Source organism: Protopterus annectens, chromosome 1.part1 (assembly GCF_019279795.1).
Source record: "Protopterus annectens isolate FY-2018-M chromosome 1.part1, PAN1.0, whole genome shotgun sequence".
Lineage (NCBI taxonomy): Eukaryota > Metazoa > Chordata > Ceratodontiformes > Protopteridae > Protopterus > Protopterus annectens.
In genome coordinates, this window is record NC_056726.1 from 831,504,292 (window position 1) to 831,530,046 (window position 25,755).

Sequence of the window (25,755 nt, forward strand, 5' to 3'; positions counted from 1 at the left end):
CCCTCCCTCAAAGAGCAAAAAGGATGAAACATTTCTTCAACACAAACAGCAACCTCCTAAGTGATAGCATAAATAGTTTCAAACCCCTGGTATCGCTGCCAACAATGACTCCTATACATAGGTGCACACAAATGCCCTGTATAAACACCTATATAAATATATAGACTCAGCTGTTCCTGAACGGTTCAAAATAAGGTCCTCACAGAAAAACAAGCCATCCTGATGGACATCAAGTATAAATAGTTTATACAGCAAAAACTAATGCCTAAGAACAAGACAAAACTGACTCAGTAGTGGAAGGACACCCTCCACAGCTTGAATAAGCAAATTAGATATCTTGTAAAGTGATCTAAACCCAATTACCAAGCTGAGCTAGCATCCCCAGCTAAGGATAATCACAAGACATTCTTTAGCTACATTAGAAATCTAAAAAGGATGGTACCACTTTTACTAACCTTGAGAACATTGCCAACATGCAAGCAGACAGATTTGGTGCAAAGTTCACCCCCTGTCCCGACCAGTCATACCCCAAAGCATACCTGTTACCAGTCCTCTACCTAGTATCTCCAAATAGGTCATAACTGCACTCTGCATGGCCAAAAACACAGCCTCTATGGGAGCGGATAACTGCCAACTAAATGGTCTAAAACAGGACCTAGTGGAACCACTTAGCACTCTCTTCAACCACAGTCTAAGTACTGGATTTGTCCCAGCAGAGTAGAAACAACAACAGTAATTCCCTTGCACAATGGTGGTCCCATCAACCGACCCAGGGAACCACAGACCCATAAGCCTAACCACTCTTATCTGCAAGGCCATAGAGAGAATTATCATGGAACCTATCACCAAAGGCATAGGTGACCTTCAAACTCTTGACCTGACCCAATTTGGCTTTGTTAAGGGTAGATCATGCTTATTAAAACTGATGGAATTATTTGAGAATGTCATCAAAGCCCTGGATGGATGGAAAACAGTACATACTGCCTATCTTGACTTAGCCAAGGCTTTTGGCACAATCTGGGAATTAATCCATATGCCACTAGATGACTAACTAACTGGTTCACCAAGAGAACACAGACAATCAAAGTTGGGGATTCCACCTCTACCAGCACACCAGTGGTGTACCACAAGGATCTGTGCTGGGCCCCCTACTGTTTGGAACCTATTTCTCAGATGTCCAGGTGAAAATAGATTGCCTGTGGCTTACCAAGCTTACTGAAAACTGCAAATTGGGTGTGATCACAGAGTCCCCAACAATGCTGACATACTGCAAAAAGGGCTTACACAGACAAATGATTGGTGCCAAAGCCAAGGACTTAAAATACACGCAAAAAAAAAAAAAGTGTCATCATCCCTTTTAGCAAAGGATAAGTCACTGCAAATTACAATATTAACAGCACCCCCTTAGCTCAAAGCCTGTGGTGAGAGATTTGATAACACAGGTTGATAGCAACCTTAACTTTGATCACCATGTGTTCAAACTAGTAAGGAAGGCCTTCTATAATGCACATCTCATAAGTAAGGGCATCGCATCTAAGCTAAGGACGTTATAACTCCCCTGTACTCATCCCTCATCAGACCACTAACAGAGTACAATGCTCCCTTCTGTATATCTCACCAGACACCTGCAGCAGTTGGAGACACCTCAGAGGTTTCTCACCAAGAAAATTCAGGGACTTCAACACATGCCCTATATGGAAAGACTGAAGGTCCTGTCACTGTACTCTGCATCTTATAGCTTGCTGAGAGGCAGTTTGGGCCTGGCCTACAGAGCAGTCTCGGACCCTGTCCTAATGGAATGCTGCACATAAGCAAGTCAAATGGGACAAGATTCACTAGCTCTACAGATCTTAATCTAGCCTCTGACATTAACAGGACATGCTGGAGATGGATACGTCTCCCAGAGATTGCCACTCCTCTGGAACAAACTCCCAATTCTCAATGATCCTACTTCAGCATAACTTAGACAACTGCATGGGAGACCATAAATTTACTCGGGGGTGTCACCTATGTCCCTCTTTAAGGGCAGTCAGTGTTGATCACATACTTGTGCTGCAAATATAGACCATACAAACTGGTCAATAACGAACAAGGGTATAACATGACTAGGCTTATAAAGGCCCTAGGGCCAAATAGCCTAGTAACCTTCTGTCAACCTAAGTGCCTTAAGCAATGACAAATTGACAAGCTAACAGACATAGCAAAATTAACTCAACTGAAACTCAAAGTGCTACTGCTCAATGCCAGGAGCCTAAATAAAAAGAAATACAATCTCCAAACCTGCCTCACACTCAAGAATACAGACATCTGTGTAGTTACCAAGACATAGGTGTTCACTAGGCTAACAATCACAAGGACCCTTTTAAGCCTAGCCATGCATCCCAAATCTCTGACAAGTTCTGGTTTAAAGTGGTAGAGTAGGTTTCAGTGCTTTCCACATTTTTATACCAGTAGCTGCACAGACAAAAGCTAAAGGTGGGGGTGTCTCAATATAAATCAGTAACAAGTATACCTCTAGGGTGGTCAAAAAGATTGATGTACTTGAGTCCCTCCATGTGCATATCACTATATACAAAATCCTGTAGCATAGCTTAGCTAGCTACAGGTTACCCTCCAAGTCCCAAGACGCTTACAATGCATACTTGGACCTACTGCACACACTTACTATACAACCTAACAACTTATTCATAGGATACTTTAATCCTTTATAAAGTGTAATTCTATACGGACACAAATTTACAGGCATAGAGATTTCTGGACTTCATAAATACAAACACTCATGACCAAACAGTGAATACGCCCACTACAAGCTCCAACATACTGGACCTCATGTTTACAAATATGAGAGAACACTGCCCCCCCCCCCCAAAGCCTCATCCTTCATAGTAAGGTATGACCATAAAGGTGTCTCCTTCAAAATCAACTCTGTAATCCCATTAAAATGACTAAAAGGAACTATTCCTAGGCAAACTACCTTTTACTACATGATGGTTTGTCAAACTTCACTGCCTCTCCAAACCCTGAAAACATAGAAGCTTAAGCTGAATTGCTCTCAGAAACTCTACAGCTATGCCTGATGACATCCCAAATTAAACAGGATATACAACAAAAGGAAAATGATTACAAAAAATTAGGAGGGGTAATTCCCATAAAGATAAAAAACTCAAACTAGATAGGCAACTAAGAGGGCTAACTAGGTCAAGCAAAGCCAACTTTCAGGTTAAGACAGCCTCTCAGGCGAAAGATAACCATGAGCCTTCTACAGGTACGTGAGAAACCTCGAGGGCAGCACAAAGCAATGTACTGAACTGGTGCTTAATGATGCCACATTCACAGAGCCTGACAATAGAGCGATCTTGTTAGCAGACAAATTCAGTTCCAGCTTTACCCCCCCCTCTCACCCACAACTATCCCACAAAAAATTACTCTCAAACATAACCCCTCCAACTATAACTTAGGAGCATGTACTGGCTACACTCACAAAAGCTAAGAACACAGCCTCAATGGGCCCCAATAACATCCAAGGATGCCTCCTGAACAGTCTGAAATATGACTTATCAGGATACCTGGAGTCATTATTTAACTAAAAGGCTTTGTGCTGTGTGTATTGAGGGCTGCGACAGTCAACCCCTTTCATAAGGCAGAACCTTCAACAAGCTAGCTGGCTCACTGATGGGACCCAGTAGGCATGAATCAGGAAGGTCACCTCCACAACGAGGCTGGTCACCAGAGGTGTCTTCCAGGGCTCTGTGTTAGGCCCTCTTCTTGAATGTTAAAAATAATGTCAAAGACCTCTGGATAACCAAGTTCACAGATGACTGCAAACTGGGAGCAGGTACTTACCATAAATGTAGATGTTCTAGTGTATTCACTGTTGCAGTCATCACATTTGGGTTATCTGCCTGCAGGTAAGCCCTCAGTCGGCCTGAATACCAGAGTCTTGGGATTTCTTCATCAGATGCTGTCACTTCTTCCATGACATCAGGTCATCAGGGGGTATAAAACATGCAGCCAACACCATTACATCAGTTTTTCTTACCCTAGATGTCAGGAGCCCCCACAATTACATGGTGTGGAACACCCCAAGTAGAAAGTAAATACCGATGTTATAAGATATGGCCAAACAAAAAAGAATAGGTAGAAGTATAGAGAAGTCAGGGGGCTGGAGGGAGGGTAACCAGGACTGCAACAGTGAATACACTCGAACATCTACATTTATGGCACGTGTACACAACTGTACTATGTTCTTTGTGTTTCATTGTTGCAATAATCACATTTGGGTTGATTCCCAAAGCTGAGGATGGGTGGGGGCAGTCAAGGAGCATTAGGGCTGGCAAGCAGGCCCTGTAAGACTGCTGTGCCAAATCCAGCTCTGGATTTAGAAAAGATAGGTAAGTGATAATGCTTGGTAAAGGTGTGTACAGAACTCCAGGTTGCAGCTTCCAGGATGTCCCTGTTAGGGACTCCCCTGAGAAATGCTGCAGAGGTTGATGTAGCCCTAGTGGAATGTGTTCTGATATCCTGTGAGGTAGGTTTCCCATGGTGTTTGTAGCAGAAATGAATGCAGTGTGCTATCCATTTAGAAATCGTTTGCTTTAAAATGGCCATGCCCTCTGCCTCTGTAGCAAAGCTGATTAGCAGCTGGTCAGATTTTATGAAAGGTTTAGTCCTGTCCAGACAGAACCTAAGCTGCATGTGCACGTTCAGGGAGTGCAGGATCCTTTCCCCTTTATTCTGAGGATTAAGGAAAAAGGTTGGCAAATAAATGGATTGGTTTAAAGCCACACTTGATACCACCAGGCTGGAGTGGGAGCTCTCCTAGGGGGTCTTAAATTTGAATTTTTGGCTCCTCTCAGGAACTGTTTGACCAGAGGATGAGAGAAGAGGAGTGGCTCAGTATTATAATAAGCTGAGATGGTAGAGGCATGCATCTTAATTGAAGAGAAGGATAGACCTTTGTGGAGCATTTTTGTTAAGTAATCTAGTATACGAGGTAAGCTGGGCACAGTTGTGTCCATTCCTTGAGACTGGCTTCAAGAACAGTATCTTTTCCACTTTTCTGAATAGGATTTTCTAGTACTAGGCCTCCTTGCCTCAAGGATGCCATCCAGCACCTGTTTACTGAGGGTTGCTGGTGAGTTCAGGGGATGAGCCAGGCTGCTAGGTTCAGGGTTTGTAATTGAAGGTGCAAAATCTGGCCCTCCTGCTGGGACAGCAGGGAGGGGGTCTGAGGCAGGTGCCATGGTGGCAGTACTGTCAGACTGTGCAAAAGTGGGCACCAGTGCTGGCATGGCCAGTCTAGTGCAATCAGGATTGTCCTTGGCTTGTCCTGTTTGATCTTTAGTAGAACCTTCGAGAGGAGGAGCAGAAAGGGAAAGGCATAGATTGAGAGGTTTTCCCATGTAAAGGACAGAGCATCCACTTTCCATGCTTGGCTGTGGGTAATTCTGGTGCAATATTTGCTCAATTAATACTTCTGAGGGGAAGCAAAGAGATCCACCTCTGGTGCCCCCCCACCTGTGGATCAGAAGCTTGAATGATTTGGGTTCCAGTTTCCACTCGTGTGGGTTCATTAGATTTCTGCTTAAGTTGTCTGTCAGTGAATTTAGTTTGCCTGGCAGGAACTGAGCTTGCAGGTGCACTTGATTGCTCAAGGCTACGTTCCACAGAGCCATGGCTAACCTGCACAATGGGTAGGAATGGGATCCCTCCTGCTTACGTATAACATAACTGTGGTGCTGTCCGCCTTTATCAATAGTTGCCCTTGAAGAATAAGGCATTTGAAGGCTGTCAGAGCACTTTGTACAGCTAACATTTCCTTTTGATTGATATGCAGGTGCATTTGCTTTGGGCTCCATTTGCCTTGAATACATTGTCCTGCCATGCGAACCCCCCCATGCATAGTCTGATGAGTATGTTGTTAGGGTTTGGGTGGCAGGGGGTTGAGTGAAAGGGAGCCCTTTGTTGTGGTAGCAGGCCTCTGCCCACCAAAAGAACTCTGCCCTTAGGCAGGGAATGATAGGAATCATTGTTTCCAGGTCCTGAGAATGTTGACACCACAGACTTTTTAAGTACCATTGAAGTTTCCTCATATGCAGTCTTGCATATGGAATTAGTAGAATGCAAGAGGCCATGAACCCTAGCGGCTTGCAGTATTTTTCTTGCAGACAGCTGGGTTTTGGTGTCCAGTAGATTGAAGTAGTTTGTTAAATAAACTTGTTTTTCTGGAGTGAGGAGTGCCATCTGGGAAGTTGTGTTCAAGCTTGCTCCCAGGAATACAATCTGTTGGCTGGGTACCTGATGTGATTTCTTTTCACTGATGGTGTACCCCAGTGAAGTTAGAAGTCTCTTTACAAATGTCAGGTGCTGGAGTAGCAATTACTAACTGTCTGCCTGAATCAGGCAATTGTCCAAATATGGGTAAATGTGAATTTTTCTCTACCTGCAATATGCAATGGCTGGAGCTAGGCATTTTGTGAATACCATGGGTGCAGTAGATAAGCCAAAGGGAAGTGCAGAGAACTGATAGTGCATACAGCCTGCTCTGAAATGTAGATATTTCCTGCAAGATTCCCTTATGGGGATGTGCAGATAAGCTTTATTTAAAGTCTAGGGTGGCTAGTAGGAGTCCTTGGCTAGCATAGGAAGCAGCTGTTGAAGAGTAAGCATTCTGAACCTTGGAACCACGAGGAAGATGTTGAGAATAGACAGATCCAGGACAGGGCACCAAGAGTTTTCTTTTCTAGGTACTAGAAACAGTCGGGAGTAAAAACCTCGTCTCCTTTGCTCTGCTGGGACAGGTTGAATAGCCTTGATACTGAGAAGAGAAAGTACTTGCTTTTTTGCCTCTGCCCTCTGGTTTGTGGGGAGGTCTAGCCATTCGCTTGGGGTTGGCAGTGAGTGGAAGTAAAATCTGTATCCCTGGGATACAATGTTCAAGACCCATCTGTCCTGGGTGATGTACTCCCAGTTTTTTGCATGCAGGGTAAGATTTCCTCCTAAGGGTGCAAGTACTTGGGCAAAGCTTGGAAGAGTTAAGGATAAGTCATTGCTACATTTTACCATAGGATGGTGGCTTACTACTCCCTGTTTTAGAGGTGGGAGGACTCCATTGCTTAGATCTGTGCATACCCTAAGACTATAATCTTGGTGGGCTGCTGCCCCTGGGTTTGGACTAGAAGGTCTGGGAGGGACTGGAAAGAACCAGTTTTTAGAAGGCCAATGCCTACTGAATCTAGGTGGCTGTACCTGTAGGAAAACTTCAACAGTTTGCACAAACTTAGCCTTTTCCTCCATCGTTTTGAGAACTTCTTCTGCTTTATTGCCAAACAGGCGTTCTTGATTTAATGGTGCATCTAGTAATTTTGCTTTGACATGGTCTGGCAAGATTTGTTCCTTAAGCCAAGCATGCCTTCTAAGAACAGACCCAGTAACAGCAGCCCTGCAAGATGCTTCTAAAGCATCAAAACCACATTGCAAAGTATGTTTTCCAACTTGGTTAGCAGAATGCATTAACTCTTGTAAATCTTTATGCTCTGCACAATCAGGAATCAACATCATTTTCAGTTTAATTAGCTCCAGAATATGCTGCTGATACTTTAACATTGCTGATACTTTAACATATGAATCTGTTAATTTAAAGCCCTGATGGCAAGAGTAGCAGAGGTGTATACCTTCTTACCCCATCTGTTTAAAGCCCTAGAGTCCCTGTCCAAATGGGTAGGGTTTTTGGCTGTTGCAGCCTTAATGCCTTTAGGTCCCTGGGAAATGGTCCGTGGATCTACAGTAGGATTATTAAAGATGAACTTGTGGGAGCCAGGTACTCTGTAGTACCAGTCAGGTTTCCTGGCAGCTGGAGGCAAAGTATCAGAGGTAAGGCTAGATTCCAAGAAGACATCATCTACAATTTCCAGAACAGGAGGGATAGCTAGAGGCCTGTGCTGAGACAAGTTTAAAAATTCCCTGAGTCTCTTTCTGGACTGTGGGTAGTCATGGCACTCCCAGCAGAAATGCTCTCTAAGGGTATGCAGGGTTTCACCAAAGGAAAAATCTTCTGGTGGGGAAGCAGATGGAATGGAATCCTCTGCATCAGAATCCTCATAAGTAGATAAGGGTATGTCCTGGAAATCAGAAGGATCAGAGTCAACAGACTAATGATCTGCAGAATCAGAAGGAAAATCAGTTCTTGGTCTTTTTGAGGGGGAAGGCTGGCTTCCCCTAATTAAAGTAATAAGATCTTCAGCCATTCTAAGCATTTGTTTCTGAGGCATGTGGGCCTGAGAATGTGCTTTGGTCATCAGTTTCCTAGACATAGTGCGAACTCTGGGTCTGAGAAATTTGGTATTTTTGGTGTGAAACGAAGTCGTTGGTTTAATATGAAAATTGGAAGACCTGAATTTACCCTCAAAAGCCGGTGCCTGCACAGTGGCTCTGGACCCATCCAAGGTAGAGACATCATCTCGCGGCATACCGAACTCTGAATGGGTCCCAGTAGAGGCCTGCGAATCTGTAAAAGCAAGTATCAGGGGCTACGAAAGCACCTCATTGAGTACCAGTGGACTGGCGACTAGCTTAATGGAAGCGTCGTCGGCAGTTTTGGACCTATGCGGTCTGTATCTGTCTTTATCCTTACATTTTTTCGGAAGATCAGTAGTCAGATGGCTTATCGAAGCCATTTCAGAATTTAGCGACAAAAACAGCTTGCCAATGAATAGTTTGGGCATTGAACAAGGCACAAAAACGACAGCGAGGAACGTTGTGGTCTGGGCCTAAACAGGTGATGCAGTAACAATGAAAATCTCTGCGAGGTATTTGCTTTCCAAAGACAAGACAATTGTTAACTTTTTCTGACATCGGTAAGAGCAAGAAAAAAGGATCGCCAACAGGGTACTTATCTTTTAGAAGACTTCAGGTCTGAAACTCGAAAAACGAAAATTTCAGGAGGCAGCCGACCAGCACTTGCGAACTGCTTCTGCTTCGGACACAGCACGGCAAGAAAAGCTGATGTAATGGCATCGGCTGCATGTTTTATACCCCTGATGACCTGACATCATTGAAGATGCGACAGCATCCGACGCAGAAATCCCAAGACTCTGGTATTCAGGCCGACTGAGGGCTACCTGCAGGCAGATAACTCAAATGTGATGACTGCAACAGTGAAACACGAAGAACATCTATACATACATCACAACCCTCACTAATTAAATTGGAGTATCAGAGTGACTCTGTTGTTCAAATTGCTGGCATTAGTGCAATAAAACACTCTGTTGATCATTTGAAAAATAACATGGTAATAAAGAATCTGCCTTAAAATTATTATGCTGGCAAAATTTAAACCTAAAGATTCAAGACAACCAAGCATTCTTAAACTTAAGACAGTCCAGCATCTGTTCTTTAAATTCAAGATTTTACAAACCTGAGTGAAAAAAACCCCACCAAACTAACAGCTACATACAGTTAGTTGGATTTTATCTGGAATTACTGACTTTGCACATGGATACAAAAGCCTGAACACCAACAGCTAGTACATTGTCAGTAATCGATGATCCAAACTATCAATGCAATAAATAATGCAATTTGGCTATCTAAACGACAGTAAAATGCTAATGAAATACAGCGAAAAAGCTTGGAAAGAATGGCAGAAATATAAAACACCACAATATCTTGAAAATTTTAGAATGCTCAACTGTACTAAAAACAGTAAAAGAAGCCAAAAACTACACTAACATCTTTCAGAACAATAGTAAAAACAACTCTAAACAGTTCTTGTCAGCCGTTAAAGAAATCTTATATCCCAGCCAACAAATCAACCCTAACTTCTCTCCCAGTAGCTCCCCACTTAAAACTGCAATAGAATTAAACTCTTATTTCACAGATAGTAGTGTTCCTAACCAAGGATTCCCCAACATCGAATCCCAACCCTACCCAACAGCTACATATCAACCACATCCACTTTCACCATCAAACCTGTGCCCACATCTTATATAAAGGTACTCAAACTATGCTGTACTTCACTTGATGACCTTCCAAGTGAGTACCTTAAAATATCACCTACCCTGTTTCAGTTCTAATAAACAGGTCAACCCAAGAATCACATTATCTCACCACACAATTGAAGAACTTTAACAGACATCCAGACCAACACCAATCTTATCTTCCTCTTCAAAATACTTGAAATGTATTCAGAAACAACTGCTAAACTATCTCCTTCAGTAAGAACTCCTATCCCACAAACAACATGGCTTCCGTCCCATCCATAATACTAACACTGCACTTCTATAACCTTTGTAGATACTGTCAAGAACCCTACAGATAACAGCAAAAAATTCTCCTCCTCATTTCTAGCTTTGTCTAAAGCCTTCAACACTGCTAGTCAAAGCAAATATCTATTTCAAATGTCATCAATAGGTTTATCTCAGCCCACTCTTCCATGGTCCAAAAGCCAATTGTCCAATGGGTATCATTCAGTAAAATTGTATTCCTCCCTCTCTCCATACCTCCCAGTCACCTCATACCATGAGCATACCACAAGGTTCTATCCTTGGTCCCCTCCTCTAACATTCTTAATCTTCATACATTCACACAACTGGCTTATAGAGGATTCCACACTCATTTGCATATCAGACAACCTGGCACATCTCCAAAAAAGTACTTGGGGAAGCTTTAACAGCCACTAAAACATGACTTTCTAATTCACAACTCATGCTCAATTCCCCCTCCAAAAAAACTACAACTTTTTCTTCCCAAAACTCTCATGAAAAAATAAAAAATACAATCTTCTGTCTTAATACAACCACTGAAGTCACTTCTTATAGGTTCACAGGAATTTACTAGGCTAACGACCACAGGGGCCTTTTTAAGCCTAGCCATCCATCCCAAATCTGATGAGTTCTGATACCCTTGATAAATGTAACCAGGGTGTGGGAGGTGAAACATGTACAAGCAGGGGCTTGGGAAATGAACCATTTACAGGTTGCCTGTGTCCATTAGAGACATAGATGCCAAACCAGGGATGAATTTCCTGTTCCCCATCCAACTTGCACTTGAATTGGGTTAGGGAGGAATTCTGTTTCACATGGATGGGGAGCCTGTTCCATAGACGTGGTAGTCTCTGGGATACATAACTGTCTCTCCAGCAGGCCCTATTTACATCACAGGCAAGGTTTAAGTCTTTAGAATGGGTAATTCTTGTGCGGTTTATTTTGTGGATATGCAGGAGGTCCATCAGAGTGGGGTCTTACAATGCCCTGCATGCCAGGCACAGATCTCCCCTCAAAAGCCTATAGGAGACAGAATACAGGGATAGGGCTTTGAGGCAGTCTGCAGAGGACATTTTACTTATGCTTTGTGTTCTTTTAGTGAGGAACCTCTGTGGATGTTGCAACTGTTGGATATGCCTGGTTAGGTGTAAACCAAAGGGGGTACTGTACTCAATGACAGATCTGATGAAAGCCGAATACAGTGGAACAATAACTTACTTGAACTTAGATGCCATACCTTTGTTTATAAGTTGCACAACAAAGAATAATTTCCTCACTACTGCAGACATGTGATGTTCAAAGGTTAGATTACTGTCTATGCGTGTCCCCAAATCCCTGACTACCGAGTCAGCTCTAAGGGGTGTGTTGTCAATATGATAGTTAACAGGGGTGGATGATTTCTCAAAGGATACTATTATGCATTTCTTGGCATTTAGTTTTAGTCTATGGCTCTGACACCAGTTTTTTGTCTGTATCAGCCCCTCCTGGAGAACATTTGTTTCAGTGTGGGATTCAATGACTGCACCTAATTTCCAATCATCTACAAATTTTGTCAGCCAGAGACCACTGATATTGGCCTTAACCTCAGAGAAGTAAATGCCAAAAAGAAGCAGTTCAAGGACTGATCCCTGAGGGACTCCGCTTGTGACTGGCCTCTTTGTAGAGGTGGACTCCCCAGTTCTAACTTCCTGGGTCCTCCTGTGAGCTAGCTGGCTATTAACCGGGTGACATACAAGTTTATACCTAATCTCTTGAGTTTGTCAACAATGCCCGAGTGGGTTACTGTGTCAAATGCCTTGGCCAGGTCAAGGTAGGCATTTCAAACCATTTTTACCTCATCCATTGCTTTGATTACCTTCTCAAAAAAGTCCACCAGTTGAGTAGGCATGATCTGTCCTTGATGAAACCAAACTGGACTGGGCCCAGTGTCTGGAGGTATTTCTATCAATCATTTCCATGACAATTCTTTCCAAAGTTTTACAAAAAAGACTAGTGAGACTTAAGGGTCTGTAGATGGCCCAGCTTTGTGCAGAGGGATGACTGTTGCTGTTCTCCATTCATTAGGCATGAAGCCTGTTTGGAGGATACAGTTAAATAGTAATTCCAGAGGCCCTAACAGGTCATGTTTCATGCTATTTTGAAGGCATCCTGGGACATTTTCTGGGCCCACTGATGCAGTGTTCTTGGTCTTAGAGTATTAAGGACCTGTACCCTAGTGACAGTAGGCAGAGTTATATTTGATGGCATTTCCTGAGGGAAGGTTGAAGGGGAAAGTTTGAGCTGAATTTATCAGCCAGAAAGTTTGCTATATCTTCTGGCTAATTACAGGTGGCTCCATTTACAATGAGCTCTGCAAACAATTGTGTACTACCTTTGAGGTTGCAGGCATAGCTAAAGAATCCTTTGTGATTATCCTCGGCCTGAGGCCAAACTTATCTCAAATTTGGCTTTGGTAGACTATTTGTCCTCTGAGTTGTTTGCTTAATTTGATGACATTACTTTTATCCTGCTGGGTGCTGCACCTCCTAATTTTTGCCATTATTTTCTTCCTTCTTTTTTTACAGCCTCTTGACTTTGTGATTCCACCAGGGTGGCTTGTTTTTTTGAGTTCGTTTTGCACTTATTCCTGGTGGGTACTGCTACCTCTATGCAGCTATTAACATGCTTGTACAGTATTTCTGTGAACAGTTGTGTATAGGCAGCAGTGTTCTCGGGGTTTATGGGGCCTTGACATTTTCCCAAGTTATCACTTAATAGCAGGAGGTTTGCCTTAGAGTAGTTCCTGAATATTCCAGGTTTAGCTGGGGGTCCAGGTTTTATTTTTACTTCAAGAGAGACCATTTTGTGGTCTGACCTTACCAGGAAAGACATTACAGTAGTTCGTGTGCAGCACTCTTCCCATATTAGTAAGGACCAGATCCATAATGGTTGCACTCCTGGTTGGTGTACTGACTATCTGGTCTAGGGAGTTTGTGTTTACAAAATCCAGGAATCTCTGTGCCTGTATGTTTGGTGTAGTATAGGATTCCCAGTTAATAGTGGGGTAATTAAAATCACCCATGAATATGGCATTGGGTTGGATGGTTAGTGTATGGGTTTCCTGGGTCACAGAGGGGGGCCTATAGCTTGCAAGGAAGGGATGGATAGTGGATAATAATCTTAAGCTTGACCTACATACACAAAATTGCATAAACAAAACCTACAAAAACTAGGGATGCTTTACAAAGACAAAAACACACCCAACAATGCACATAAAATTACACTTGCACTACTTACCTCCTAACCCTCACTACTTCATGGCACTCTTATCCTTGCTAACCTCTACGCATCACAAAAATCAAAACTTGAACAATGCTATAATAAAGTGGCTAAATTTGCAGCAAATACCCCTTTTTAGAATTCACCACTGCACAATGCTAAAAAGCCTAAGTTGGTTTGTACTACGCCATCAACTAATGTATACACAGCTTCGTACCACCTATAAAATTATCCAGCATCCATCTGCTTATCCAGCACTTAATGCCATTCTACATAACTATGTTCCCAGTCAGTCATTATGATCCAATAACCAAAAATTCCTCTCTAACCACAAACCTATGAACTCTGCTGGGCATGGTCTGTACTTGAACTATCTTGCGAAAACATGGAACTTCTTACCTGTATCCATCACATCGATACCCCCCCCCCCCCAATCCTTTAAAACCATTCTGAAAAACTTCCTAGCCAAAATGTGGCTCTTTTCTTGTTCAACCCCAGGATAAACTGGGGAACACAGTTATGTAGAAGCAACTACAAAACTCCACAAAAAAACTAATTAAAGACCGCAAAGCCCACTACCTGGGACTCCATCTCATACATGCTGCATCCTGGCAACAAAGAAAACCCCTGCCCATACCCCAACCTCTCCAACCTTGAAACAGCCAACCAGTTAAACTCATTCTTTATAGACTACATAGTTAAACTATCAGCCTCCTTCCCACCCCCCTCCTCCACCACCACACCCTCTTGCCCCAACCACCACCCCAATCATCAACCTTCCTCCACATCCTTCTGCCTCAAGCCCATCCCCACAGCACTATAAAAAGACTTCTCCTCAAACCCTGTCGCAATGCACCCAACAACCTTCCACCCACCTTCCTTAAACAATCTGCAGACAGCATTGCCTATCCCATCTCTATTATATAAATAAGTAGCCATTGATCTAGTTGAATGAGCCTTTATTCTGGAAGGTAAAGACAGTTTATTCTGATGGTAGACATATGTAATGACGTTTCTAAGCTAATAAGATAGAGTCATTTTAGAGACAGGCCTAGACAATCTGGGTCCTGCAAAGACCACAAACAATTGATCCATTTTTCTGAAAGATTTAGTTCTGTCCAAGTAAAAATTAAGTTGCGTATGAACATCAAGAGTATGCAAAAGATATTCTCCTGCATTTGAATGCTGAGGGAAGAAAACCGGCAGGTCAATAGATTGGTTAATTGAAAAACCAAAAATGACCTTGGGCAAAAAGGATGGGTCAAGTACGTAGGGACACTCTTTCCCTATGAAAAATCAAGTAAGGTCTTTGGACACTCAAGGCCTGCAACTCAGATACTCTTCTCGCTGAGGCAAGGGCTACTAGAACTAGAGTCTTCCAAGACAAAAATTTCATATCACATGAATTAGAAGGTTTGAAAGGAGGGGTTAACGACTGAAGCACCAAAGTCAAGTCCCAAGGCTCTGTGAGGGGCTTGACAGAAGGTTTAGCACAGATGGTGACATAACAGAAGAATTATCAAATCCATTGTGAAAATTTGCGATAGCCACTAAATGTATACTAATTGTTGACGATGAACATCCTGCATGTAACAGGGTAGTCTGGTATTGTAGGATCTTCTGAATAGGCACGGAGAAAGGGTCTATGTCATGATCTTTGGCCCATCTACAGAACCTAGCCCACTTATTAGAATAAATTTTCCTGGTGGAAGGCTTGTGTGAAGCCAGAAGAATCTCACGGACAGGAGATGAAATATCAGGTAGCCTGGCAATCATTGAAAGTGGAGAAACCAAGCTGTGAGCTTGAGGCTGTGGAGACTGGGGTGAATCAGTCCCCGAGGATGAGATAGCAGACTTTGGGACTGATCCAGGATGCACGGGCTGTGAATCAGATGAGGCCATAGGAAAAGGAACCAGACTTGACGGGGCCAATAAGGAACAATGAGGATCACTTTGCTTCTCAACCTTTGAGCTTTCTGTAGGAATTTCGGGATGAGGGGAAAAGGGGGAAAGGCATACAGCAGACCCGGGGCCAATCGTGCATCAGAGCATCCCTCGATGACTCCCCATGAGGGGGGATCAGGGCAAAGTAGCTTCTGCATTTGTTGTTTAGAGGGGAAGCAAACAGGTCGCAGCAAGGCCTGCCCCAACGGCGGAAGATCTGATCTGCTATAACAGGACTGAGGGACCACTTATGAGTCATAGGGATGTTCCTGCTCAGGTTGTCCGCAATAAGTTTGGAATTCCCAGGAATGTGCATTGCTGTAAGAAAGCAGTTGGAAGCTATCGCCCAGTGCCAAATTCTCATGGCTTCCCGTCACAGGGGGTAAGACCTAGTTCCGCCTTGTTCGTTGATAAAGCAGACGACTGACATGTTGTCCGATTGAACTGCAATGGTCCCGGAAGGAAGGGATGTGTGGAACACTTGCAATGCCAAGAGAACTGCCCTCAATTCCAGGACATTTATGTGCAAATTGGCCTCCATGGGGGACCAGGTGCCTTGGACTGTCTTTCCCTGGAAATGCCCCCCCCCAGCAGGGAAGCATCTGTGGTCACCATGGCCCTGGGCTGGGGAAGGCAGAACAGTCAACACCAAAGATTTGATTCTGGCTTCATCCACCATTTCTTTCTTGCAAAGATTTGTAAGGCATATCATGTGGTTGAGTGGATGGATTAAGATCGACCATTGTGATGAAAGGAGCCACTGTACTAGTCTCATGTACAACCTCACCAGTGGAACTAAGGTAATGGTTGCTGCCATAGATCCCAATAGCTGTTGTACAAGGCATGCTGGTACAAAAATCTGTTGGAGGAGGACTTGAATCTGGTTTCTTATTTTTGAGAGCCTGTGAGGAGGAAGGGAATCTTGACAGGATGTTGTGCCGAAGATCGCTCCAATAAATTCCAGTGGTTTTGTTGGGGACATTTGAGATTTTTCCATGTTGATCGTGATACCTAAGTGAAGAGCAAGGCCTTGAGTGTAAGAGAGGCTGTGAATGGGAAGATTCCTGGTCGTGGCAGTAAGGAGCCAATCGTCTAGAGACAGAAACACCTGGAATCCTTGTAGTCGGAGATGAGCTACTACGACTGCCATACATTTGGTGGACACTCTGTGGGCAGTCGAGAGACCGAATGGCAGCACTGTGAACTGATAGCGATTGGCTCCCAGCTGGAAGTGGAGAAATCTCCAGGAGCGTTTGTCCATCTTTATGTGGTAATACGCGTCCTGGAGATCTGTAGAGCACATCCAGTTGTCCTTCCCTAGAAAGGGGGGGATGGACTGTACCTTGACCATCCAGAATTTTTGAGGTTTTATGAATTTGTTTAGTAAGCTGAGATCAAAGACTGGCCTCCAGTCCACTGTCTTTTTTGGCACTAAAAAGAATCTTGAGTAAAAAAACGGATCCTTTCTGGTCTTGTGGGACTGGCTGGATGACTCATTTTCTTACTAGCTTTTCAATTTCTAAGGCTGCTACCTCCCTCTGATTGGGTGGAACATCGGGGATTGGTCTGATGGGTCTGGGACTAAGATTGAATTTTGGTACGATAGCCTCTGGATATTATTCTCTGCACCCAGGCATCCATAGTTATGAGTTGCCAGACTTGTAGGTGCAGGGAAAATCGACCACTGACTGCTTCCATAGGGTCGGCTGGTGAAGGAATCTCTAGAGCTCTGGTTGTGCGAACCCCCTCTGCCGCGAAAGGGGCATCTTCCCAATGAGTTATCCCCTCTACCCCGGGGGGGGGGGGGGATTGCTCACCACGAGTGTCACAAAAATATCCTTGGGACTTATTGAAACCATAATTTTCCTCCCCTCTGGTTCCTGGAATAGGATCTCTGGGGGTTGGAAAAATGTATGCCTAGCAGACAAGGTCTTTCCAACTTTCTCACTTCGTGATTGTGCGTCTCTTACTTTTGGACCAAAAAGGGAAAATTCATCAACAGGCACATTGAACAAAGGAAGATTTAAAGGGGTCTGCGAAATCACACAAACGCATCCAAGTATGCCATCTCATGACAATGCCTGATATGGCTTCTCGAGCTGCCACCTCGATGGTGTGAGAGATCAGGGGCATCGAGGAGTTTGGGATAGATTCCAGGGTAGCCAGCTGCAAGGCGACAGTGTCACACACCTCGTCAGGCAGTACCCTCACCAAAGAGGCAGACATTTCTGAAATTAGGTCTCTTTGGAGGAGAGTAAAGTGTGCCAGATAGCTCAGCGATTGAATGGTAAAGGTTGCTGATGCATAGGTCCACTTCCCCAGTCTGTCCATAGCCTGAGACTCCCTGTTCAGGGGATGAACAGTGGAACCATCTTCTCCCAGTTCCCTCTTGGTGGCCGCCGCCATGACCATGGATCAACTACTAACTGCTTGGACCAATTAGGCTGGTTTTCGGGGGGGGGTGGATAAAATTCTGTCTGGCCTCTGGGGGACAGGTTCTATGTTGTCTGGTGCCTTCCAGGCACACTGCATGATCACTTTAACAAGCGCATCTGCATGTGGGGTCACCCAGGAAATAGATGGCTGAGCACAGAAGGCCAGCAAGAACACCAATTCCTCTGAAGGGTTAGAGGACTTAGTCTCCCCTCTGCTTGAGGATCGCAAGAATGTCTCCAAATGAGACATCTTCAGGGGGAGACCGCAGGGACCCTTCTCCCTCATCGCAATCAGTCCTCAGTGATAGATTCCTCAGGGGAATCAAGGTGCTTTCTCTTGCACCATTTCTTCTGGGGTGGCTCCCCAGTGGGATCTTCTGAGGAGGACTCCGGAGAAAGGATTCCCTTCAAGGGGAGGTCTTGTGGCTCCCGTGCTCGGGATCCCAGAGTAGGGGGTTGGGACAGCTGCATGCTAGAGGGGTGTTCTGGTGTCGATGTCATTGATGCTGACTGCGAGCCTGTTGAGACAAGGACTCTCTCCATCACCTGGAAAGCAGGCCCACCCAAGGAGGGATGGGAGCCCAGAACAGAGGAGGACAACCTTGGAACCGGGGTCACACCCCGTCCTGAGGAGTCCACCTCCAGGCGAGGAGCTCTGAGAGGACTGGAAGCTGCCAGTGGAGCTATGGCCATAGACGTGCCAGTAAAAAAATAGGCGCCGAACTAGGAACCACAGTGTCAACAGCCCAATCACTGCTCCGAGAGTGCGCCAGTTCCAACGGAGCAAGAGTAATCAGTTCTGATAGGGGAACCTCCACAGTCTGAGCTGAGACAGTATGCACCGGGGTGGTCATTGGTACCGAAGTCTCCGGGGCTTGGGAAGAGGCCGGAAGACATCCTGATGAATATGTTGTGAAAGCTTCCATTCCAAGGAGGAATGAAGACCTAGCAGGTGTGAGCAATCTTACAGCTGCCAGGAGTTGGTCCACAACCCTCACTACATCTTGTTCTGAAAGGCTCCTGGTGAATCTGAAGGAGGCTGCTGAAAGAGAATCAGGTCACTTTAGAAAAGGACTAAATTGGTGTCCCAAAAAGGGGTCATAAGTGGGAGAATGTCTGGTTCTGGGAAGGCGTTCAACCTTCGGAACAGACGGAGTCATTATCTGTGGAGTCGTATAAGATATCGGCACCATGGCCAGGGATGGTGCCGATGCGGGTACAGTAGTCAAAGCCGGTGTCAAGACCAAGGACAGTACCGAGGAAGATGGTGCCAAAGCTGGTACAGTAATAGGAGTCAAAATCAGGGGCGGCACTGAGGGGGAAGACAGAGCCTGGTGCCAAAGTTGTCTGCGCTGAAGGCGCGGAAGCTCAGTGTCGACTCGCTTCCGAGGAGGACGGAGATGTAGGAACCGAGTGACTCAGTTTCTCTTTATGTTTTTTAGTCTTAGGAGGTGGTGAGACCCAAGTCCCTGAGTGAGCCTTAGAGAAGGGAATTTTCATCATACCCTTCAAACTCAACTTGTTCTTTTGCTCAGCCAAAGTCTGATTGCTGAAGCTGGGACACATATCACACGAAGCATTAATGTGGTCAATGCCCAAACAATAAACGCACAGAGCATTACCATCTGAGTTGGGCATCTTATGCCCACACTTATCACACTGTTTAAAACCCAATTTAGCTTTTTCAGACATAATGACAAAACACCATACTAGTCCTAGTGACAAGATAAATATCTAGAAAAACAACAGCAGTAAAGTTAAAAAGAAGACTTTTTTTTTTTATCCAAATAAATAGAAAAGTGCAGAGTACCAACAATGGCACTTAGAAATACCACAAGTGGTGGGAAAGAGGGTCTACCAAAGATAGGGTAGAGGGACAGTACCAACGATGGTATTAAAAAAATTCCAAAGATAGAAGGTAGGACATAGAACTAAATCAGTTTACAGACGAAAGATAAAAATGAGTGAAATCTGACTAAAAGGGTAGGTAGTGACAAAAATTAGCACAAAAAACACTACACTTAGCTTGAGAGAGAAGGTTTAGGCATGTCTGACAAAGAACGCGGCAAACGAGATCTGAAGAGACTATGAGAGGGGCATTATGGGTAGGTCATAGCGGAGAGTTTTTTGGCTGGCACAAGCTTGGTAATGGTCGTGTCGGTTCCGAGGATGAACCGAAGTCCTAACAAGTAAGGAATGAATAAAGACTTACAACATCAAATCAGTTATTTCATTGAGACAACTTCAAGATACTTACAATTTAATTAAATGAAAACACACACAAAAACACGCACACTGCTTATTTCTCCCAGCTTTAGAGAAATCAGAAACTAAAAGCATTTTGTTTTAGATTTGATGCTCCTACATACGCATTACATATAGTTGAGTGTTGTATTGGATAAGAATATTACTTGTATGCTACAAAATTTTACTGGAATGCCAACTACATCCTACTGCCATCTGTGCTCATCATAAATATCTACAGTAAGTTAATGTTGTAATAGAAAAAAGAATATTCAACAATAAGTGCAATGCAGATTGGACTTACCTTGTAGTCATGGGGAATGATGGGAGAAATCTGTCTACACGTTAGTGTTACATTTTGTCCAGGCAGTTCATAAACAGTCCATGCACGGGGATACAAGGCATGGTAGAAAGCATATCTACCACAATATCCCCAGTTCCAGCCTTGAAGTGTGTGCGGCTTATCTACAGACAATACTTGCTGGTAAACTGTCTGTCCATTCTTCCTCAAGCAAACTGTGAACTAAAAAGAAAACAAAATGCAATTCTGTAATATACAAGCAGATACAGGATAGGCATAGTACAGTTGTGTACACTTACCATAAATGTAGATGTTCGAGTGTATTCACTGTTGTAGTCCTAACCAATGAGTTATCTGGCTCCCGGTAGCCCTTGATCGGCCAGAATACCAAAGGTAAGTAAAAATGACATCAGCTGTCGTCGGTTGTAAAGGACGTCAGGAAGTCCGATACAAAAGGAGGCAGCCAACGTCACTTCCTCAGTCTTTCTTGCCATAACAGTCAGAAGCCCCCAGAAAACCAAGGCTTAAACCCAAAGCCATATTGGCAATTAATATCAAATTTAGCCTGTACCTTCGGAAAAGAGAACAGGAGAAGACCAAAAAAGGGGGAAGGAGGGAGGGAAACCAGGACTGCAACAGTGAATGCTCTCGAACATCTACACTTATGGTAAGTGTACACAACTGTACTATGCTCATCATGTTTCACTGTTGCAGTCCTAACCAATGGGTTGATTACCAAGGCCCAGAGAAAAGGGAGGAGGAACCAACAGAATCAAGGATTGGAGATAATGCCCTGCAGAACAGCAGTGGCAAACCCTGCCCTGGCTCTTGAAAACAAAGGCAAATTATAATGCTTTGTGAAAGTGTGAACAGAAGACCAAGTGGCAGCCTCTAAAATGTCTTTAGTAGAGACACCCCTTAAAAAGGCTGCAGAAGTGGAAGCTGCTCTAGTTCAGCGGGTCCTAACCCCTTGAGGAGGAACCTTGCCATGAAATGAATAACAAAAAGTAATATAATGTGCAATCCATTTAGAAATGGTTTGCTTAGAAATAGCCTTGCCCTGGGCTCCAGGGGCAAAACTGAAAATAACTGCGCTGATTTCTGAAGGTCTTTAGTCCTGTCCAGGTAAAAGCTGAGCTGTCTGCACATCAAGAGAATGTAGGATTCTTTCACCTCTATTTCGAGGATAAGGAAAGAAGGTAGGAAGGTGAATGGACTGATTAAGAGAGTCAGGCTAAAAAACACCTTAAGCATAAAGGAGGGGTTGGTTCTCAGAGAGACCCTATCTGCATGGAAAATAAGAAGAGACTCCACAGCCATCAAAGCTTGCAGCTCCAAAACCCTCCTTGCTGAAGTTATAGCCAAGAGGAAGGCAGTCTTCCAAGAGAGAAACTTTAAATCAGCAGTGGTAGCTGGCTCAAAAGGAGGAAGAGTGAGTTTGTCTAAAATAAAATTAAGATCCCAGGCTGAAGTAGGTGCCCTTCTGGGAAGTTTTAAGTTGCAAGCACCTCTGAGAAACATTTTCATCAGGGGATGAGAGAAAATGGGCTGCTCAAAAGAACAATGAGCAGAAATGGCTGAAGCATGGATCTTGACAGAGGAAAAAACAAATAATCTCCGTGGTATCCCCGAAGTCTCAAAACAACCCACTAAAGTGTAGTGGGTCTAAAAACAAAACAGTATTCAGTCAATATATTTCTAGTTAATCACTGTATATTAATCAGATCAGACAATAGTAGTAGAAGTAGCGAAAGTAAACTCGTCAAGTCAAAAAGTAATAATAGAAAATATATAATTCTACAGCATTACTAAGTATTCGAAAGTAATCCAAGCAAGGCAAGCAGTCTGTTTCCAGTCGAAAATCCTTTATTAAGTACACAGACAAGCTATCCAAGTAAAACAAAAATAGAGCAATAATTTCCTCACAAGCTTTCTAAATATATATATATACTTTTTATCAGGCATGGGAGTGGTTTATTGTGGTGTAAAACAAAGTGTTATTGGTACACATGTTAAATTCACATCCCTTCCCCCATCAGTGTGACATTCAAGCTGGTCCTGCCCTACCTAGTAGCTGTCATAATAATATATAGCCCTAATGTACTTTAATGGTACATCTTATTTAACCAAATTATTAAGTAGATTATTATTAAGTCTGTGATTTTATCCAAGGCAATATACTACATGGCTGGAAATATATCAACCTTAGTTCATTTTGCGATCAAAAATTATATATAAATATATATATATATATACATATACATTTTGCACGTAAAAATCAGTTTCTATTTTCATAACCTATTGTTAACAAAGATCGCTTTCGTCCTTCGACTTCTACAGGTCTGTTTACAAGAACCATAAAAACCTATATAATTGTATAATTAGTTAGTATTGTTATTACCATCATTTTGAATAAAGTGGAAAAAAAAGAGAACCAGAAAAAAATAAAAATAAGAAAAAATGTATGTATGATGATGGAAACAAAATATACACTTAAATTTCAAATGATTTAAAATGGTATTTAAAACCAATTTGTAGAAAACAAAATAAAGTACAATTAGTCATGTAAACAATGTGGCAATGTTCTCAGTTCCAGTGCACTTTTAACTGAACAGTAGTAGTTTAGTCCAGGCTTTCTAAAAGAGTTCAGCTTTAATTGCCACATGAATTCATGTTTCTCCAGAATATTCGGGATGTCTCCTTCAAGATCACCCATGTCTATGCGATCCAGGATCTGGAACTTACAACCTGTGTGTATTTTATGTGGGCAAGACTGTAAATAAACTCAAGCGAAGGATTTCATGTCATCTGTCAGAAATCTGCCCTGGATGTAAAAATAATGCACTAGCCAAACGCCTTTCTCTTCATAAAAGACACACCGGTTTTAAGTTCCAGATCCTGGATCGCATAGACATGGGTGATCTTGAAGGAGACATCCCAAATATTCTGGAGAAACATGAACTCATGTGGCAATTAAAGCTGAAATATTTTTAGAAAGCCTGGACTAAACTACTACTGTTCAATTAAAAGTGCACTGGAACTTAGAACATTGCCACACTGTTTACATGAGCAATTGTATTTTATTTTGTTTTCTACAAATTGGTTTTAAATACCATTTTAAATCATTTGAAATTTAAGTGTATATTTTGTTTCCATCATCGTACATACATTTTTTCTTATTTTTATTTTTTTCTGGTTCTCTCTTTTTTTTTCCACTTTATTCAAAATGATGGTAATAACAATACTAACTAATTATACAATTATATAGGTTTTTATGGTTCTTGTACACAGACCTGAAGAAGTCTAGAAGGACGAAAGCGATCTTTGTTAACAATAGGTTATGAAAATAGAAACTGATTTTTACATGCAAAATGTATATGTATATATATTTATATATAATTTTTGATCGCAAAATGAACTAAGGTTGATATATTTCCAGCCATGTAGTATATTGCCTTGGATAAAATCACAGACTTAATAATAATCTACTTAATAATTTGGTTAAATAAGATGTACCATTAAAGTACATTAGGGCTATATATTATTATGACAGCTACTAGGCAGGGCAGGACCAGCTCGAATGTCACACTGATGGGGGAAGGGATGTGAATTTAACATGTGTACCAATAACACTGTTTTACAGCACAATAAACCACTCCCATGCCTGATAAAAAGTATATATGTATATATATATATATATATATATATATATATATATATATATATATTTAGAAAGCTTGTGAGGAAATTATTACTCTACTTTTGTTTTACTTGCATCGCTTGTCTGTGTACTTAATAAAGGATTTTCGACTGGAAACAGACTGCCTGCCTTGCTTGGATTACTTTCGAATACTTAGTAATGCTGTAGAATTATATATTTTCTATTATTACTTTTTGACTTGACGAGTTTACTTTCGCTACTTCTACTACTATTGTCTGATCTGATTAATATACAGTGATTAACTAGAAATATATGGACCGAAAATCTTCCACACAGAGAAGTTTCTTACACTGTTTTGATAGAGGAAAAAGAAAGACCCCTGAAGCAAATCAGCCAGGTATTCCAGGATCAGAGGAAGGGTAGGCTGACAAGATTCCCCTCTAGCCTGCATCCAATGAGAGAATCTTTCCCATTTGTCAGCGTAGGACTTCCTAGTGCTAGGCCTCCTAGCCTCCCTCAGCACATCAACCACCTGCTGGGAAAGGGAAGAAAAGAATGGAGTCATACAATGAGCCATGCTGCCAAATGGAGAGACTGAAGATGAGGATGTAGAATATTTCCCCCTTCCTAAACCAAAATATCTGGCTTCAGAGGAAGATGCTACGGAGGAAATTGGGAAGAGACTGTGAAGCAGTGAATACCAATACTGTCTGGGCCAGTTCGGAGCTATGAGAATATTCCTTGGTCGTTCGTCCCTGATCTTCAATAATACTCTGGGAAGAAGAGGAAGAGGAGGGAAAGCATAAACTAACAGCAGCGTCCAAGGGAAGGACAGAGCATCCACTTTCCAGGCTCTGCTGTGATGCTGTCTGGTGCAAAAAAGAGGTAGAAGATGGTTGTCTGCAGAGAAGAAAAGATCCACCTGAGGAGTGCCCTAATGTTAAATGATGCTGTAAAAAACTGCTCTGTTCAGCTGCCACTCGTGAGGATCCAGGGTCTGTCTGCTCAACTGGTCCGCCAAAACTCTGAGCCTCCCTGGAAGAAACTGAGCTAGGAGATGCAGGCCCAGGGATGCTGCTATGGACCAAAGACTCATGCTCTGCCTGCAGAGTGGGTAAGAATGAGTCCCTCCTTGCTTGTTGATGTACCACATGACTGTGGTGGTGTCTGTTCTGATGAGCAGAGTCCCTGGAGAAAGATGATGCTTGAAAGCTAGTAAGGCCTGCTGAACTGCTATCAACTCCTTTAAATTTATGTGCAGGTGCATCTGCTGGGCATTCCAATGTCCCTGTATGCATCTGCCATCCAGGTGAGCTCCCCAGGCATAGACTGATGCGTCTGTGGTAAGAACTTGAGTGGCAAGGGGTGGGTGAAAAGGCATGCCTTTGTTTTGTAAACAGGCTGTTGCCCACCATAGAAACTCTGTCTGCAGACATGGAAGCAGAGGAATTATCATTTCTAGGTCCTGTGTGTGTTGACACCAAATGTTCTTGAGATACCATTGCAATTTCCTCATATGCAGTCTTGCAAATGGAATCATGAGAATGCAAGAGGACATGAATCCCAGAGCTTGCAGGTATTTCCTTGCAGGGAGCTGGGACAGGCTTGCCAAGTTCTTGAAGTAAACTGAGAGAGTTGTCTGCTTCTCCTGGG

At 43.0% G+C, this 25,755-nt stretch overlaps 1 protein-coding gene across 2 annotated transcripts in view; it reads right to left on the reverse strand.

The window, feature by feature from the left end:
• GBA2 (glucosylceramidase beta 2) overlaps positions 1 to 25,755 on the reverse strand; it is a 2,751,058-nt gene that overhangs the window by 1,827,346 nt on the left and 897,957 nt on the right. For both annotated transcript variants that reach the window (XM_044078535.1, XM_044078526.1), the window contains exon 4: positions 20,445 to 20,663. In XM_044078535.1, coding sequence (XP_043934470.1) covers positions 20,445 to 20,663 — 219 coding nt within the window. The remainder of the gene's footprint in view (positions 1 to 20,444; positions 20,664 to 25,755) is intronic.